The sequence below is a fragment of the Perna viridis genome, chromosome 7, assembly GCF_037379345.1.
Source record: "Perna viridis isolate PV_CMFRI_1.1 ecotype Kerala chromosome 7, ASM3737934v1, whole genome shotgun sequence".
Classification (NCBI taxonomy): Eukaryota; Metazoa; Mollusca; class Bivalvia; order Mytilida; family Mytilidae; genus Perna; species Perna viridis.
The window spans coordinates 20,618,284-20,633,723 of NC_142451.1; the positions used below are offsets into that span (position 1 = coordinate 20,618,284).

The 15,440-nt window shown below is 32.6% G+C and overlaps 1 protein-coding gene across 1 annotated transcript in view; it reads left to right on the forward strand.

The window, feature by feature from the left end:
- Positions 1–12,622, forward strand: part of LOC148611733 (ribonuclease 3-like) — a 32,060-nt gene extending 19,438 nt beyond the window's left edge. The window contains exons 18-29 of the mRNA XM_088592579.1: positions 583–721; positions 2,374–2,494; positions 3,614–3,713; positions 4,893–4,995; positions 5,353–5,525; positions 5,997–6,100; positions 6,829–6,934; positions 7,269–7,410; positions 7,798–7,880; positions 8,737–8,843; positions 9,271–9,416; positions 10,680–12,622. Coding sequence (XP_088448705.1) covers positions 583–721; positions 2,374–2,494; positions 3,614–3,713; positions 4,893–4,995; positions 5,353–5,525; positions 5,997–6,100; positions 6,829–6,934; positions 7,269–7,410; positions 7,798–7,880; positions 8,737–8,843; positions 9,271–9,416; positions 10,680–10,819 — 1,464 coding nt within the window. The 3' untranslated portion in view covers positions 10,820–12,622. The remainder of the gene's footprint in view (positions 1–582; positions 722–2,373; positions 2,495–3,613; positions 3,714–4,892; positions 4,996–5,352; positions 5,526–5,996; positions 6,101–6,828; positions 6,935–7,268; positions 7,411–7,797; positions 7,881–8,736; positions 8,844–9,270; positions 9,417–10,679) is intronic.
- The last annotated feature ends 2,818 nt before the right edge of the window (positions 12,623–15,440 follow it).

Here is a 15,440-nt window from a genome sequence, read left to right on the forward strand (position 1 = left end):
AAATTGGAATGATATTCTGAAACATGAAAATAAGTATCCAAGAAAATGAAATGGTTTTCCAATATTTAATCTTTATTTATGCCTAAATCATTTTAATAAAATAAATAAAAGTGTTTTATAATGTACACCTTCAAGAATGTAGAGAGAGTAAGGCTTGATATGGATGTTAAGAAATCTCACTATGTAGAAAACCAAGAATGTACAAAATAACTTGGTAAGCTTATAGAAAATCAACCAATCAGGAAGCTTGTTACAAATCAAATTAAGTAATTAGAAAATAAACAGATACTGGTAGCGCTTATGTTATTTGGACAGTGGGACAGTCTTTATACATGTATAAACAAAACCCATAGGGCGAGTATACATGATGTGCCTATATTATCAAATGTAACAAAACTAAATTATTAAATTTTGGTATATGTTGAACTAATTTCTTTTCATTCATTGCCTGGATTTTGAAATAAATGCTTTGATTTGAAAATTTTACAAAAATCTTCATAACTAAATTCATTTACCAGCTCTAAAAATGCATTAACACTTCATTTTAATGTTAGAACATATTTTTATGTTTTGATATTATAGTTAGCCTTGACACATACATCATTTAAAGTGAAGTATGGGACCAATACAGACCATGCTAGAAATTCTTTGTCTAATTGTGGGATGAGACAGCTGGAGTATGGAGACAGAAAAATACACTTCCAACACACGAGGAAGAGAGGTATAAAACATTTGAGAGTTAAAGTGCTTTTCAGGGCTCACACTACTGGGCGATTTGGGCGAAATTGTCGCCCTGGAGTCGCTCAGTTTGCCTTCAGACGACACCAAAAGCGAAATGAAGTTGCCCTCCCATTTTCAGACATTGCCCATGATCGAGACTGTACTCTGTCTTTTAACGGTATTTTGATAACAATTCTAACAAAAATGGCACCCATTCGAGAAAATAAGTTGTAAAAATTTTCGAAATCTATCGAATTATCGGTTACAAGCAAGAATTCTAATCAGCTTTTTGTTTCAAATGTTTAAGACAGGATACGAAATGAACTTTCTTCACTTCAGCTTACGATAATTCATGTTTTACCATTCACATTTCGTGACGAATCGTGCAAACATGTCGTGCGGGTTCTTTGGACTTAAGTTAAATTCATCTGAATTGGTAATTCGGTAGAAAATTTGAAGCGTTTCTTCTGATCTTCGTGTTTCATTAAAGCACAGTTAATTCTCCATTTTGACGGAACATTTCTTGAGCTTGAGATGAGTTAGTACCGACTGCTACAATTTGTGTCGATAAAGTTTCTTTGATTTGTCAGTAATAAAATTTTTAATATGATTATTGATACTTTCAATCAACTTATATCAAGAGACTAGAAATTTTGAACAAGAAATCATTATGGATTAAGTGGGGTCAGGAAAAAAAAACAAAACAAAATGAAAATTCCAGCAGAATGTCACTGCCTGAAATTTTCTATTCCAGTGCTGCTAAAAACACAAAATCAATAGGACAATGCAATGCAAGAAGCTTTGCTTTGCTCAATCATTTATTAATTTTGCTGTAATAAATTTGGTAAGGGGTAGAGGTTATGTTAGAAATTCAATTTCATGAATATATGATACAGTCAATCATTCAGTCAGCAGGCTAAATTAGTAAAAAAAAAATAGAGAAAGACTCAAAAACTATCAGAACAGATAAATTTATTTTTACTGAAACATAATCTAAACCAATATATTTTTATTCGTTTAGTTTAAGGAAGTGATGAATTTTCTCCCGTAAGGACAGTCACTTTTTGTTACTTCCGGGACATGACTTTTTTTCGTTAGTATATTGGGGAACCTTAAGGGAAATTAAGATAGTACATGTAATAACCGTAGAGCTCACACTGCTTCACGGTGCTCGCTATAATTTTAAAAAGCATTTGTAAATGATGCATATGCATTCACTTTTCCCTGTTCATCCCCACTTCTCCCTAGTGTCTCTCTGAAAGAGAAGTCACTTCTCCCTGTTTTCCTCAAGTAGCTTAAGCCCGGCTTTTTAATATTTTGCAATACACATACACACCCATCTCACCAATGTAAACAGTTCCATAATGTCAGTTTTGAACATGGCAATTACAATGCTAATTTAACATAACTCTTCAGATATTTTTCATTGATATACAAACATTCAAAACATAACCATACAGTCGCAATTTTTCAATGTTCTTTTGATCTAAATTTTCATTATCTTTGTTCTTGACCAATATATGTGATGTTCAACAGGCTGTCCTAACTTATTTTGTAGTAGATGTTTTTGTCCCAAGGAATTGCTTTCTGAACCCATAAACCTTACTGATAAATTGGCAGAGTAAGTGAAAAATTATGTCTTTCTTATTTCAGGAATCAACATCTTGATAAACATTATGTCTAGACTAGGAAACAAAGATGAAGTTTTATCAGAAATACCACACAATGAGAGGTTGGAGTTCCTGGGTGATGCTGTTGTAGAGTTTATAAGCAGGTTATGTGATAACCATATCTCAAATCGTCTTAGTTACAATTATGCAATATTTGAATATGAACATTTCTCTTAAAGAGTAACCATGGGAATCAAGAATTGAGCAGAAATTAAAAGAATTTAATCCAAGGATAAAGACTGGACGGGAAAACAGACACAAACAACAAAGAATATGAAATAAGCAAAAGAACACATACAAAGAAACAAAAATAAAAGAGCAACTCAGACTCCACTAAAAAAATGGGAGCATGGACCAGGTGCATTGGTAGGGTAAGCATCTCCTGCTTTTCTAGAAAACACCTGCAGAGTAGCTGATAAAATGTTAAGTCTGGGGTAAAGTAATGAGGGAAGGAAAAGTATGTTAAGTCCAGGGTAGACAAAAGTAATAAGGAAAGATATGAAAACTCTTATTAACTGTTAATAGTTTTTATTATTGCCGACATGCATGTACATGTAGCAACTGACTTTAAATGACAACAATCAGAACTATGGTTATCCAACTATTACCATTACTGATACAGGATTTGTTTTTTTAAAATCAATAATGTTATAATCACACTTTTGACTAAATTGACAAACAAAATCACAACAATAAATGCAATACTTAATGTACACATTAATTTCTAAAGATGTAGTGTTTATTCTTCAAAAAAAATGCTAAAGGCTTCTTAGGATATTAAAAATGATTCTGATATCCTGACAATAGAGACAAGGCATCCACATCATGTTCTGTGACTGCTCACTATGACTCATGTTAACATTTGCATTAAGGTTTGGATACCACATCATTACGAAACTTGGCATGTACATCATCTACCCTTTGAAAGAACTTCTTATTGTGAATTTAATAGTGCTTTAATAGTAAGGCATCAGGATTGTGTCAATACATTTTCTTTTTTATAACTTGGTTTAAAAAAAGTAATAACAAAATTATTGTACTCATAATCATATATCTGGGTTTGTAATAGAAAGTAAATCAAATTTCAAATTCAAGGATGAAATTAGCTGCTACTTTCTTGCCTTGGTTGATGCATGTAAGTCTGTTTGGGTCAACTCCACCTTTAGGCTGGAAGTGAATTGTATTTCCAATACCATATTTAACTGACATTGATATATTTTCAGTGTCCATTTATTCTTTATGTTCCCATGGTTAGAGGAAGGTGGATTGACAAGTTATAGAACAGCACTGGTACAGAACCAACATCTGGCTATACTAGCTAAAGTGAGTTTATATGTATTGAGGTTGTATGCGTTGTGATTTCTCAATAATCCAAGTCACACTTAGCATTTTCTGACAGACCTTTTGACATCAGTGGTACAATTTTGTTTTTATTTTATGTCATTGATCTTTCCATTCAAGGAGAATTTCAGTAAACAAAACAAAAAATGTATTATTGTTTACTCACACTGACAGGAGTGTAAATGCATCTCTTTTTACCAAGATCATAAAATGAGTGTGTACTGGTCTTGCTGAATTTTTGAGTCTGAAGAATTTTTCATCTGTTGTGGTGAAAGTTTGCTTATTTTAAGGTACAGACCATTTACTTCTCAAGTAGGGTGAGGAGGGGCTTGGATTTCATTTTGAGTAAGAAAAATTATTTTCAGCAGCAGCAGCAGGAGTTAATTTTTTTTATTTAATAATCACATTGTTGTGTATTGGGATGAATATTGAATCATAATATTTTTTTTCTGTCTGAGTAAACAATTTTTGGAGCTCAAATTTGGATTAACTTAATTTTTTTTTAAATCCAGCCCCTCCTCAGTATAAACATGGTTGGTGCCTATGTAGAGATAAGTTACATATATGCAATACAACTTTATAGTAGAAACTTTTCAGATGAATTCCTTGCATTTACTTTATACTGGATATTGAAAGGATACTTATGAATAAAAAAAAAAGAGTATTATCTTAAAATGTTTTATTTTATTTCCAATGAAAGACAACAACCTTTGTATATAGATTTGACTTTATAAGTAGCACTCCAGCTAAGAATCGTGCAAAATGTGATTCATGAGTAAAAAGCCTATATATTTTTATTTTTGATATTTTGTTTGAAATGTCATAGTAAACAGAAATTAACATGTGGTTTTTCATATAACCCGTGCTCTTAGGAGATAAAAATTATATAGAATGCACTATAGATTTCAAAATTAAGGGAGATAACTCTGTAAATGGCACTCAAATACATTAGAATCTACTGGATTTTCAATGTGGATTATCGAAGAGCAGGCAGATTTGAATGAATAATTACACATTTCATAATATAGATCCATAAAACAACCTAATTACAAAAATAAAAATATGTAGCCTTTTTTGGGGTGTAGCACATTTTTCAGATTTTGCATGATTCTTACAAAGACAGCTACATAAACTGTATCTATTGTTTTTATTTGTTTACAGCATTTACACCTGGAAGAGTATATGTTGTATGCCCATGGACCTGATCTGTGTCATGAATCTGATCTCAAACATGCCATGGCTAATTGTTTTGAAGCTCTGTTGGGTTGGTGTTTACGTTATCATATATAATCTTTTTTTTTATGTACAAGCATGACAACTTAAGATTATTTGAGCTGTAGAACATTATCATTTTATTAAACAGTGTCTGAGTATGGTTGTGAATCAAGGATTTCTTTAAGAAGGGGTGTTAAACTGAGCACTTCATTTTGTATTCTAAATTTTTTCATAAATAATCTTTAGATTGAAATACCATACATACTGTACTCTACTATTATGGATATGTTCTCCTTTTGTCTTTTTATCTGAATCTATCACTTCAACATTTCCCTAGCATTTCTCCATTACAAATGAAAAGCTCCATCTTTAGTAAATTTTGAACACATTGTGGCTGTTTTTACAGGAGCTCTGTTCCTAGATGGTGGAATAGAGGTGGCAGATAGAATCTATGGACAGACGCTATTCATTGATAGCGATCCCTTGTTACAGACATGGAAAGAGCTTCCCCTACATCCCCTACAGGAGGATGAACCCAATGGCGACCGACATTGGATTAAATCAAGCCCTGCTTTACAGGTATGAATCATTTTAAGAGATCAGTTGTACTGGGGATGGGGTAAGAGCTCCGTCTACACCCCTGACGGGAACATGAACCTAGTAAGAACAGACATGGGGTCAAAAGAAGCCCTGCTTTATAGGTATGAATTCTTATTGGGGGATCTAATCTACGACGAGTGAAGAAAGAGGTCTATGTCCCTCGTAGGTTAAATATAGTAGAGACAGACATTGGATCAAATCAAGCCTTGCTGTGCAGGTATTCTACATTCCTTGTAGAAAGTAACACCTATTAGGCACTGATACTGAACTAACCCTGCTATTCAAGTAAAAATATCGATTAAAACCCTTTAAAGGAGGATAAACATGTGATTGGTCCTTACAAAATTTCATGTAGAATTAAAAATCTATCGGGTCTGTAGGTTTTTTTTTTGGTATTTCAAGAGGATTTTAGACTAATGAGCTATCTCTTTTTATATATTTTCTCTGCAGAAACTGGTATCCTTTGAAGAGTCTACAGGTATACAGTTTGACCACATCAGATTATTAGCCAGAGCCTTCACCCTGAGATCTGTTGGATGTAATAATCTAACATTGTAAGTTTAAAAAGCATAATGTTCTGAAATCCAGTAAACTCTTTGTAAACCCACACCTTTCTACACTTATTACCTGTATAAAGCAATCCTTTTTATACCTTGGCACATAAAGTGGTTAGAGATATGTGATACATCCGAAAGGTTGCATGTTTGTCTGTTGTTTGTCTATCCATCCTCTGACCATCTCCAGATGACAACTTGAGAACAGATCAGTGAATTTTCTCGGAACTTTGCGCAGTTGTTTAGTACCATACAGGTTAACTTCAGTTTTCAGTATAATCCAAAATGAAGTTTTCAAGCTAGGCCAGTTTGAACATCTTGCCATCCCCCTTTTTCACCTAATGTTCCACTATTTTTTTGTCAGGGAGATGTTTATGTTTTAAGAACAAGGTAAACTACCGGTAATCACTTGTTGAAACATGAAATCAAATCTTTACTTTCAAAAGATTTGGAAATGTTTTACTGTAAGCCTAATAAGGTTCATAGTCTTATATTCATATTTTCATTGTCTTAAATCTTCTGTAAATACATGTATTAGCCCAATTCATGTTATCTGGAATTAGAGTAAAACAATTGAAAGTGAAACTATGCATACTTTGACTGCATATCCAAACTTACTAGATAGGATAGAAAATACATATTTAGTTTGTGTAACAATGTGAATGACAAATTGATGCTTATGAATTTGTGTATTTTCCCAAAGACAGCATATCATGTTTATATTTTAGGGGACATAACCAGAGGTTGGAGTTTTTAGGCGATACAGTTTTACAGTTGGTTGCCTCAGAGTATTTATTTAAACATTTCCCTGACCATCATGAAGGACATCTTTCTGTGAGTATTGTTATCACGGTGTAGGGTTAAAAAGATGTATAATGCTACTGTTTTAGTGATGCTGTACTTATCAAGATTTCTAAGGTGTCGCCTCAGCAAAATGACCTCTGCATTTTATCAGTGTTGAAATGTAAGAGACAAGGGAAGTAAGAAGTAAAGATAAATGTTTATAATTACCAATTATTTAAACAAAATGTATAAAAATTGATTTTTGTATGATATTGTTCTACATTTATATACCAGTAGAAGTTAAGTTGACAGCCTAATAGAAAGGCTTGACAAATTCTTCAATTAGTCTGAATCTACATGTAAATATCTGTCTCTTATTTTCTAGCTACTAAGGAGTTCTCTAGTCAACAACAGGACTCAGTCAATAGTATCAGATGACATGGGTATGTCAGAACATATCATCCATGCTGAGACAAGGGGAGAAACATTAGATATGAAAACTAAAGAAAAGGCTGATCTCTTGGAAGGTATTGTTGTTCTTACCATTCAGTCATACACTACAACCCAGTTTTGTGAGCCACCTCTATCATTTTACAGCATCAGAAACACAACATGAATTTAAATCATTGTGAATAATGGATGTACAATCAAGTTCAGATTGATGATAGCTCAAAAACGTGTTTGTATAACTCCATTTAAAATAAAAACTAGAATAAAATTGTCTATGTATAGAAGCCGTTCAGAATTAAATAAGCAGCACTAGACGTACTTCATTTAATGACAGTTGAAATTTTAATAGTTTTATCCATAGTTTTACATATGAATAATTGTAAGGAAAGTTTTTATATAAACTATAGAGATGTATGTGATTCTCCATACACACATGAACACATCAAAGCTTTAATATTTTCCAGCATTTATGGGAGCATTGTATGTAGATAAAGGGATACACTATTGTCGAGTATTCTGTCATGTCTGTTTCTTCCCAAGGCTACAGGTATAACTTATATTTCAACATGTGTTTGCAAGTTATACATTTATTTATTTGGTAAAAAAGACCACTACTAAACACATGTAAGACAGGTAACTTTTGTAGTAATCTTGTTTGTTTTTTTTTGTTGTGTTATATAGCAGTTAGTAACTGCAGAAGTTAAATAGGTAAAATAAGGGATTGTTGTTCATTGCTTAGCCAGTAATTAAAACCAGGGGAAATCAAAATTGGGAAAAATATGGAAATGGGGAAAGTATCACAGAATCAATAACTCTACCAAACTGGGAAAAAAATATCGCCAAAGGCAGTGTATGGGCTTTTTATGACAGGAGAAATATTTCTGATATCTCAACTCCGCCTTTGACTTGCACCTAAACCCACAAATCGACTATTTCAGTAAAATGTCCATCACACTTTACCCTAAATATTGAAAAAAAAAAAACAAAATCAGAAAAAAAACAATAAAAAACAACAAAATCACCCAAGGTTAACAAAGCTCATTGGTTGTTAAAAAATTTCTGTCTACTGAAAGTTTTCAGTAAAATGAATCTATTATTAAGACTGGCTAATTTTGCCATTAATTTTAGTTGTTAGGTAAAAAAAATAATTCCTTGAGCCAGTATACAGCTTCATGGACAAATGCAATGCCAAGAATTGTGAAAAATCAAAGTTCAAATCAAAAGAAATCTATACAATTCAGTTTAATCAACAGTATAAGTATTTGCATAGATATATATTTTTAATAATGGAAGTAAAGTAATCAGGCAGTAATTGGCTTTTGCAATTAAAAATTTTAAAAATCTTTAGAAGATACACACATGTATTGTAATACCTCTTTTTCAATAAATGATAAACTTTTTAGGACTTCATCAGAAACCAAGTATGGAATGATCCTAAGTCACAGCTACAGCAGTGTTGTCTAACTCTGAGAGATCTAGATGGTGGAGAACCAGATATACCTGTCTACAAGTTAGTATTAATATTTATTATATAGATAACAGTGATTTTTCTGATGTTACCTGTGTAAAAAACTCTATAATTCACACTGTGTGAAATAAATTTGGTAAATTCATGGACTTTCTCCTACCAAAATGTCACAATACGAAAATCAATCATTGCCAAAAAAGTTTTTACATTTCTATAACAGTATTGTGTACAGATTGATTGCATCTAAGTTTTTTAATTGGGTGATACTAAGGGGCAGTGTATTTTAAGCTATTTTATTTACTTTCCAGAATGATAGAATCTATTGGACTTGCCAACATTAGACCATACAAGGTTGCTGTGTACTTTTAGTATTTTATTTACTTTTCAGAATGATAGAATCTATTGGACCTACCAATTCCAGGCAGTACAAGGTTTTTGTTTATTTTACGCTGTTTTATTTACTTTCCAGAATGATAGAATCTATTGGGCCTACCAACACCAGACGATACAAGGTTGCTGTGTACTTTAAGGGAGAAAGGCTTGCCACGGGTACTGGTCATAGTATACAACAGGCTGAGATGAATGCTGCTTATAACTCACTCAAAGAAAGATCTGGTAAGTTTGAAATATTGTGGCAGTTATTAAAGTTGCCAATTAAGATTGAGATGCCAAAATAGACTCGGAATAATGCGAAATCTGTCTAAAATGGACTCTAAATATACAGAAAACCAGTCTTAACCTGATACTTTCTGATGTCACTTCGTATAACTTTTGCTGTATTTTTGGACCTGTGTAAACCAAATACACATGTGTAAGTTAGCAAACTCTGCAGGATTTTGTATTAAGACAGTTTTACTGTTATAGGTCAACTGGTTATGCCATTTAATTAGCTTTAATTAGTTTGTTAATCAGCAGGGGTTAGCACTGGTCTGATGTCTGGGGGAATAAATCATATAAAATTCAATTGTACCTACAGCATTGAATATTGTGACTTCTAACAATTTTTTACCTACCTATCCCATATTAAGTCTTTGATTGTGTATAGATATTGTAGCCTGTAAAGTTTGGTTAGGTGGGAATGTTCTATTTAGCATTTTATACAACCACTAAAAAAATTTTCAAACGTAATGTTATCACCCTGTCGTCATTGTTGCCATCCATTAACTTTAGTTTATTTACAATGTCTTGAGTAAAACTTAACCAAGCTTTTTGAAATTTCTACACATTGTTCTTTATTGTTGATAGGATTTTTATGATTCAGTTGTCAATCTGTTCTTTTCAAAATTCTGTTTTACAATTTTTTTAGGATATGTTTTATCTTGTGCTCTTTTGGAGTTCAAGGGCCACACCCCCAAAAATCAACTTTTTATTTTTCGTTCTGTTTTGGAAGTAATTTGTTTATTGGATTCCTTATGAAAATGTCAGCATATCTTCTTCAAATATCTCTTCACATTTTTGAGTTATAAAAGGTAAAAGAGGTCACACCCCAAACCATCATCTTTTTTTTTTTATAATGGTTGGATTTTGGAAGTTTTAATTGAATTTTAATTTTCTGCTATATTTTATCCAAACCAGTTGTTGTGTCCAGAATGTATTGTAAGTCTGTATGCTTAAGTGTGTCAAAAGGTAATACCGTGTCTGCACTTGCCCCAACTGTTCTGGGTTTGACCACTGTGGTTTGTTAAATTGAAAATCTATCAAATTTACTCATTTTTTTATACGTCATAATTGTATTAAAATGTAACTAATGAAATTATTTTGTAGTATTTGCTTCTTAATGAAATGAGATTTCACTGTGATAAAGAACTTCAATTCTAAATAGTTAAAATAAAAAAGTCTATGTCTGTATAAATATGATTATACACTCTCTCTCTTCAGAATTATTTCCAATACTGGCTCACCAGAAAAGGTTTTTAGAGCGGAAATACAAAAAATTTTCTAATGACCAGAAGTCTATGAAACGGGGTAGACTATCAGATGGAGATTACCCAGGTATATCAGGATTAGGAAATTATTAATGTGTACCGGTAGATAATGGATGTAGAAATCTTGGATTTGTGGAATGTTATTGAAGGGAACTATCCAGGAATATCAAACTTGGAGAAACACTGACATATACTGGAGACTATAAATCCATGACATATGGAAGTCTATTGAATGGAGTTTATTCTAGTTGACCAGGCTTGGGAATGTACTGATGTAAAACATTGGTAATCTGGAAATGTTTGAAGGCAACTTGGTCTTTGAGCCTTACATGTAGATATGTATCCTATATGGCATGTAAAGAAAACCAACTAACATGTGCTGTAAATTAGAATCAACACTTTAAGGATCAAAACTTTGAAAGAGCATCAACTGTTGACAGTCTTCACTAATGTAAATATCAGTTTTCTTTATTCACTAGATTTGTAAGTGCAATATGACTTTGTTTGAAAAAAAAACTGGTATCCTCTATATCATCAGTAACACCAAAGGTGTTCTAAATAAATGTGAAAGAAACTGAATTATGATAAGAGGAAGAAAACTGTTGAAGAGTAGCTCCATGTACTGAAATTGATAGGGGTATTATTTGTGCGTGGTCATTTGTCATTTTTATTTCAAGGAAACAATTATGTTTGTAAATATAAAATAGTCTTTTTATATGAACCATTCTAGTGCTATGACTGATTTAATGATTATGTTTTTGAATTAGTAGGTAATAAAAATGTGAAAAATCTAAACCATATTTTTGTCTAAAAAGCCCTCAGCTGGTTAAGTTCAAAATAATTGATTATGAAAGTTAACTATGAAAACTACGCTTGTGATTAAAAGGCCATGAAAATGAAGGTACTTAAGGTTACGAATGTACTGATATGAGGCTCTGGAAACACACTGACAAACAAGATGTTTAACTCCCACCTTCTTTTATGATAAGTCAGAAGATTTGCCAGACTTTCAACGAAACTTTCAAAGTTCTGCCATGATACTGGAAAATATGTCAGTCATTAGAGTTATGCTTTGTCTATTGGGTGTCAGTTGAATAAAAGTGGGCCAAGCATTTAGACCAGATCATTTTTTCTCGAGAGGTCAATATAGTCAAAACTTTGTCATTCAGGACTGAAGGACTACCACTGTTTCCAGGTTTGAATTATGGTATTTTCTATATTTGAAGGTTGTGAACATGCTTTGTGTAAACTTACAGTATTGGTGAAAAATCAGTGTTGTAATTAGATGTTATAAAAATGTTTGTTAATCATGAAAAACTGTCATCCACCAGATAAATTTCTAGTCTTTTATACAATTTGTAGTCTTAAAACTAGTGCTATAAGATACTTTTTTATACACCCACTCAATGAGTGTATGATACATGTATATTGGAATCACCTTGTCCAACCATCATTCAGTCACAATTATCTTGGCTTCAAATTAATGAATTGATTTTAAATTTAGTATGTAGCTTCATATTCAAATTTGTTGTTTGGCTTACATAGATGATGTATACGTTGTGGATGATTTTGTGTGCTGTCAGATATCTTTTTTCTTGTTTTGTGGACTTTGCCATTTTCCACTGGAAGGGTATTATAGAAAATTGTAGTCACAAACATCTCAGTGCCTAATGGATTAATTGATTTCAACTTTGGTGTTTTTATATTAATGGGGCATATGTGCTCTCCAATGTCAACTTGTGGGGTATACCTAGCACTTGTGCAACTTCATGTTTATTATAGAGAACTATGATTTGAACATTTAGTTTTCATTTATATTTGTTTTCATTCCTGCTATGTTTTGTAATGTTTACATGGTGCTCTGTATTTTTTTAATAAAATCTTTTCATATATGAATTATGCTTGTTTTTTTTTTCAGACTGCAGTTGGATCAGAATAAAAGGAATATTGAAATACATATGGGCTCATGGGTTCAAAATAGTGATGTGCCTAGGTCCGTGACCCCTAATTTCTGAAATTTGATTTACCAATGACCAGTAACTTTAAACCTTTTTATTGAAACTTTATTGAGGACCAGTGGACTATTGATTTGAAACTTGGAAAAGTCCCGAGATTATCACTCTTGCGTGTAAGCTTGAAACAATGTGGCCAAAATATGTGTTCATCTATAGTTTATTGTTTAAGTTATAGCCCAGCAGCATTTCTATATAAAAAAATAAAGATTAAGGAGGTAGACCTAGGGTAAGGGACACAACTCTTACAAATCATTCAAACGTTTGTATACAGCTTTTTACAACAATTTCCTGTAAGCATCAAAGTAACTTTGACAGATTTCATTCTGTTTCAAATGAAAGCTTGATAGCTAGGCTTTAGTGAAATTGAATATGATCCAAACATATCACTGATTTCAAGACTTATGTTCCTTACCCTAGGTTTACCTCCATAAGCCACAACTTGGCTTTATTCCTGTCAGTTGTAATGACTTATCATGATTTTCAATTTACATGTATAAAAAAAAGATTAAAAAAATCTTACTTCCTTCATATACAGGTTTGGTTTAGACAGGTCTGGTTTGGACAGGTTTGGTTTACCAAGGTTCAAAATACATTTAAACTTATAAAAGGGATTCAGTTTAGACAGGTTTCACTGTACGTCAGCATTAAAAGGGTCAAGTTTTCAAGTGATCGAAAATGTATTTAGGTCATAAAAAAAACAGGTGGAGAGACTGTAGACAACAGAACTATAATGAGTTTTACAGGTTATTTTCTTTGTACAAGTAGAATGTTGTAAAATGTTCCCTTACAGAAACAAAAGTGAACCTTCTTGGTCGAAATTTATTTTTTAGCTTACCTATACCAGTGGTCAAAGTGAGATAGCATCATGCTGAATCAGTCATCCTGCACTTTTTCCTACTTCGTTAAATATTACGTGGACTGAGATAACCCCCGTGCGCCCCACTCATCAACTTCATGGTGATTTTGAGGTTCCTTAATACCTCCCATTACCGAATCAATTTGTCGCCACAGAATATTTTCGGATTCTTTTTCAGTATAAGCCTATATTTGTACCCCACTTGGTCAAAAAGCAAAGATTTTTGTGACTCAATTGCTTGAGCGTCTTAGCCTTCCTGGGATAGCATGTGGGAACAAACTAAACAAATTTAGGTATCACCATGTAGCCCAATGTCTTATCTTTACAATGATACCAAGAAAGTTGCGGTAACACTTAAGGTTTTGCGTTAAAATGTACCCCTACCCCGCCGAAAAAACGCTTAAATTGACATATTTTTCAATGTCAAAACCCCTAGAGTATTAATGCTTCAGTAGAAAATGGCTTATTTGGAATTTTCTGTTTAGCATTATCACAATTCATACTGCTGGTGTTCTTTTGGTGAATTTTGGCGATTTCCGAAATCAGAATTTATCAAAAAATTCGAAAAATGGGATTTTCGATTTTTCGGTCAAAAGTCACATAAATTCGACTCTACAAGTTATTGCTCAACTAAAACGTCTCAAATTTGGTATCATTCGATAGATCATTTAATTTTCGACATAAATGAAGCACGAAAAACTTATTTTCAAGAAAGGATTTTCAAAAAATGTGAAAAATATTACCCCTACCCCTAGAAAACTGGTCTCAGTATCAAACAGAATTCTCATTCACAGCATACCGACACCGTAAAACTCATATTTTAGGTATTCATGATTAAGATAATGATGTTCCCAATATATCTGATCAATTAAGGCGCTTAGATTTTCTTTTTGGGGTAATAATTACTATAAAATCTTAAAACGAGGAATTTTCAGATTTTCAGAATTTCTTCTATTTCACTCGTTATTTCCCTTTTTTCAGAATAACATGGATCAACCAAGCTTATGTATGATACAGTACATTAATATAGTGTCTAAGCTTCAAAATGAGCCCAAGTAATAAATATTTTAATTTTTGTAAGTCAAGTCAGGTGAAAAAATGCCACCCCTACCCTTGAAAAAAATACCTTAAATAATTATAAATGAAATGACGCTAATAACAATGCTTACAAAAATGTAAATGGTTCCAAATTATACACCAAATAACAGGAAATTGCCTTTGATAGAGCTACCAGATTCTTTAGTCCCTCTAGTTGGGGGTTGTGGACCCTTAAAATGCCCTTGCAACCTGACGGGAACGTAATTGTGACTGAAATCTTCATAATTTTGTTTTTTGCTTTTCCGTTACCCAGTATAGGATATATACATCCAGGTAAGTCTTCACTGACTCCAAGGAATTCAACTAACATGAGCAGTGGCTTACTCGAATGGCGACGTTTTTCAATGGTTCCCATTCCTCGAATGCTAACACCAATACTTCTCAGGGAATAAACCGAATAAGCGTTACACCAAAAACGAGATTTGTTCCATGATACATTTCACGAAATGAATGACACATTTTAACAAATGAGCATTCAGCATACCAATCATTAAGCGCTAGCCTGTCTTCTATGGACCATTCCCACCGATTTCTCAGTCATCCGTGAGAAGCAAGTGTAAACAAAACGAACTTATAAAGTTCATTTATGTTCCTTTCTTTCACCTCAAAAACGGTATGTCGCTCTGCTTAAAGGACGAATGACAAATTTTACCATTTTTCACAAAGGACTTAACGAGCAAGGACAAATTAGTAACAAAATCTTAATTGACCATTTATACAGGAAAGTTTCATTGATCAATTATTG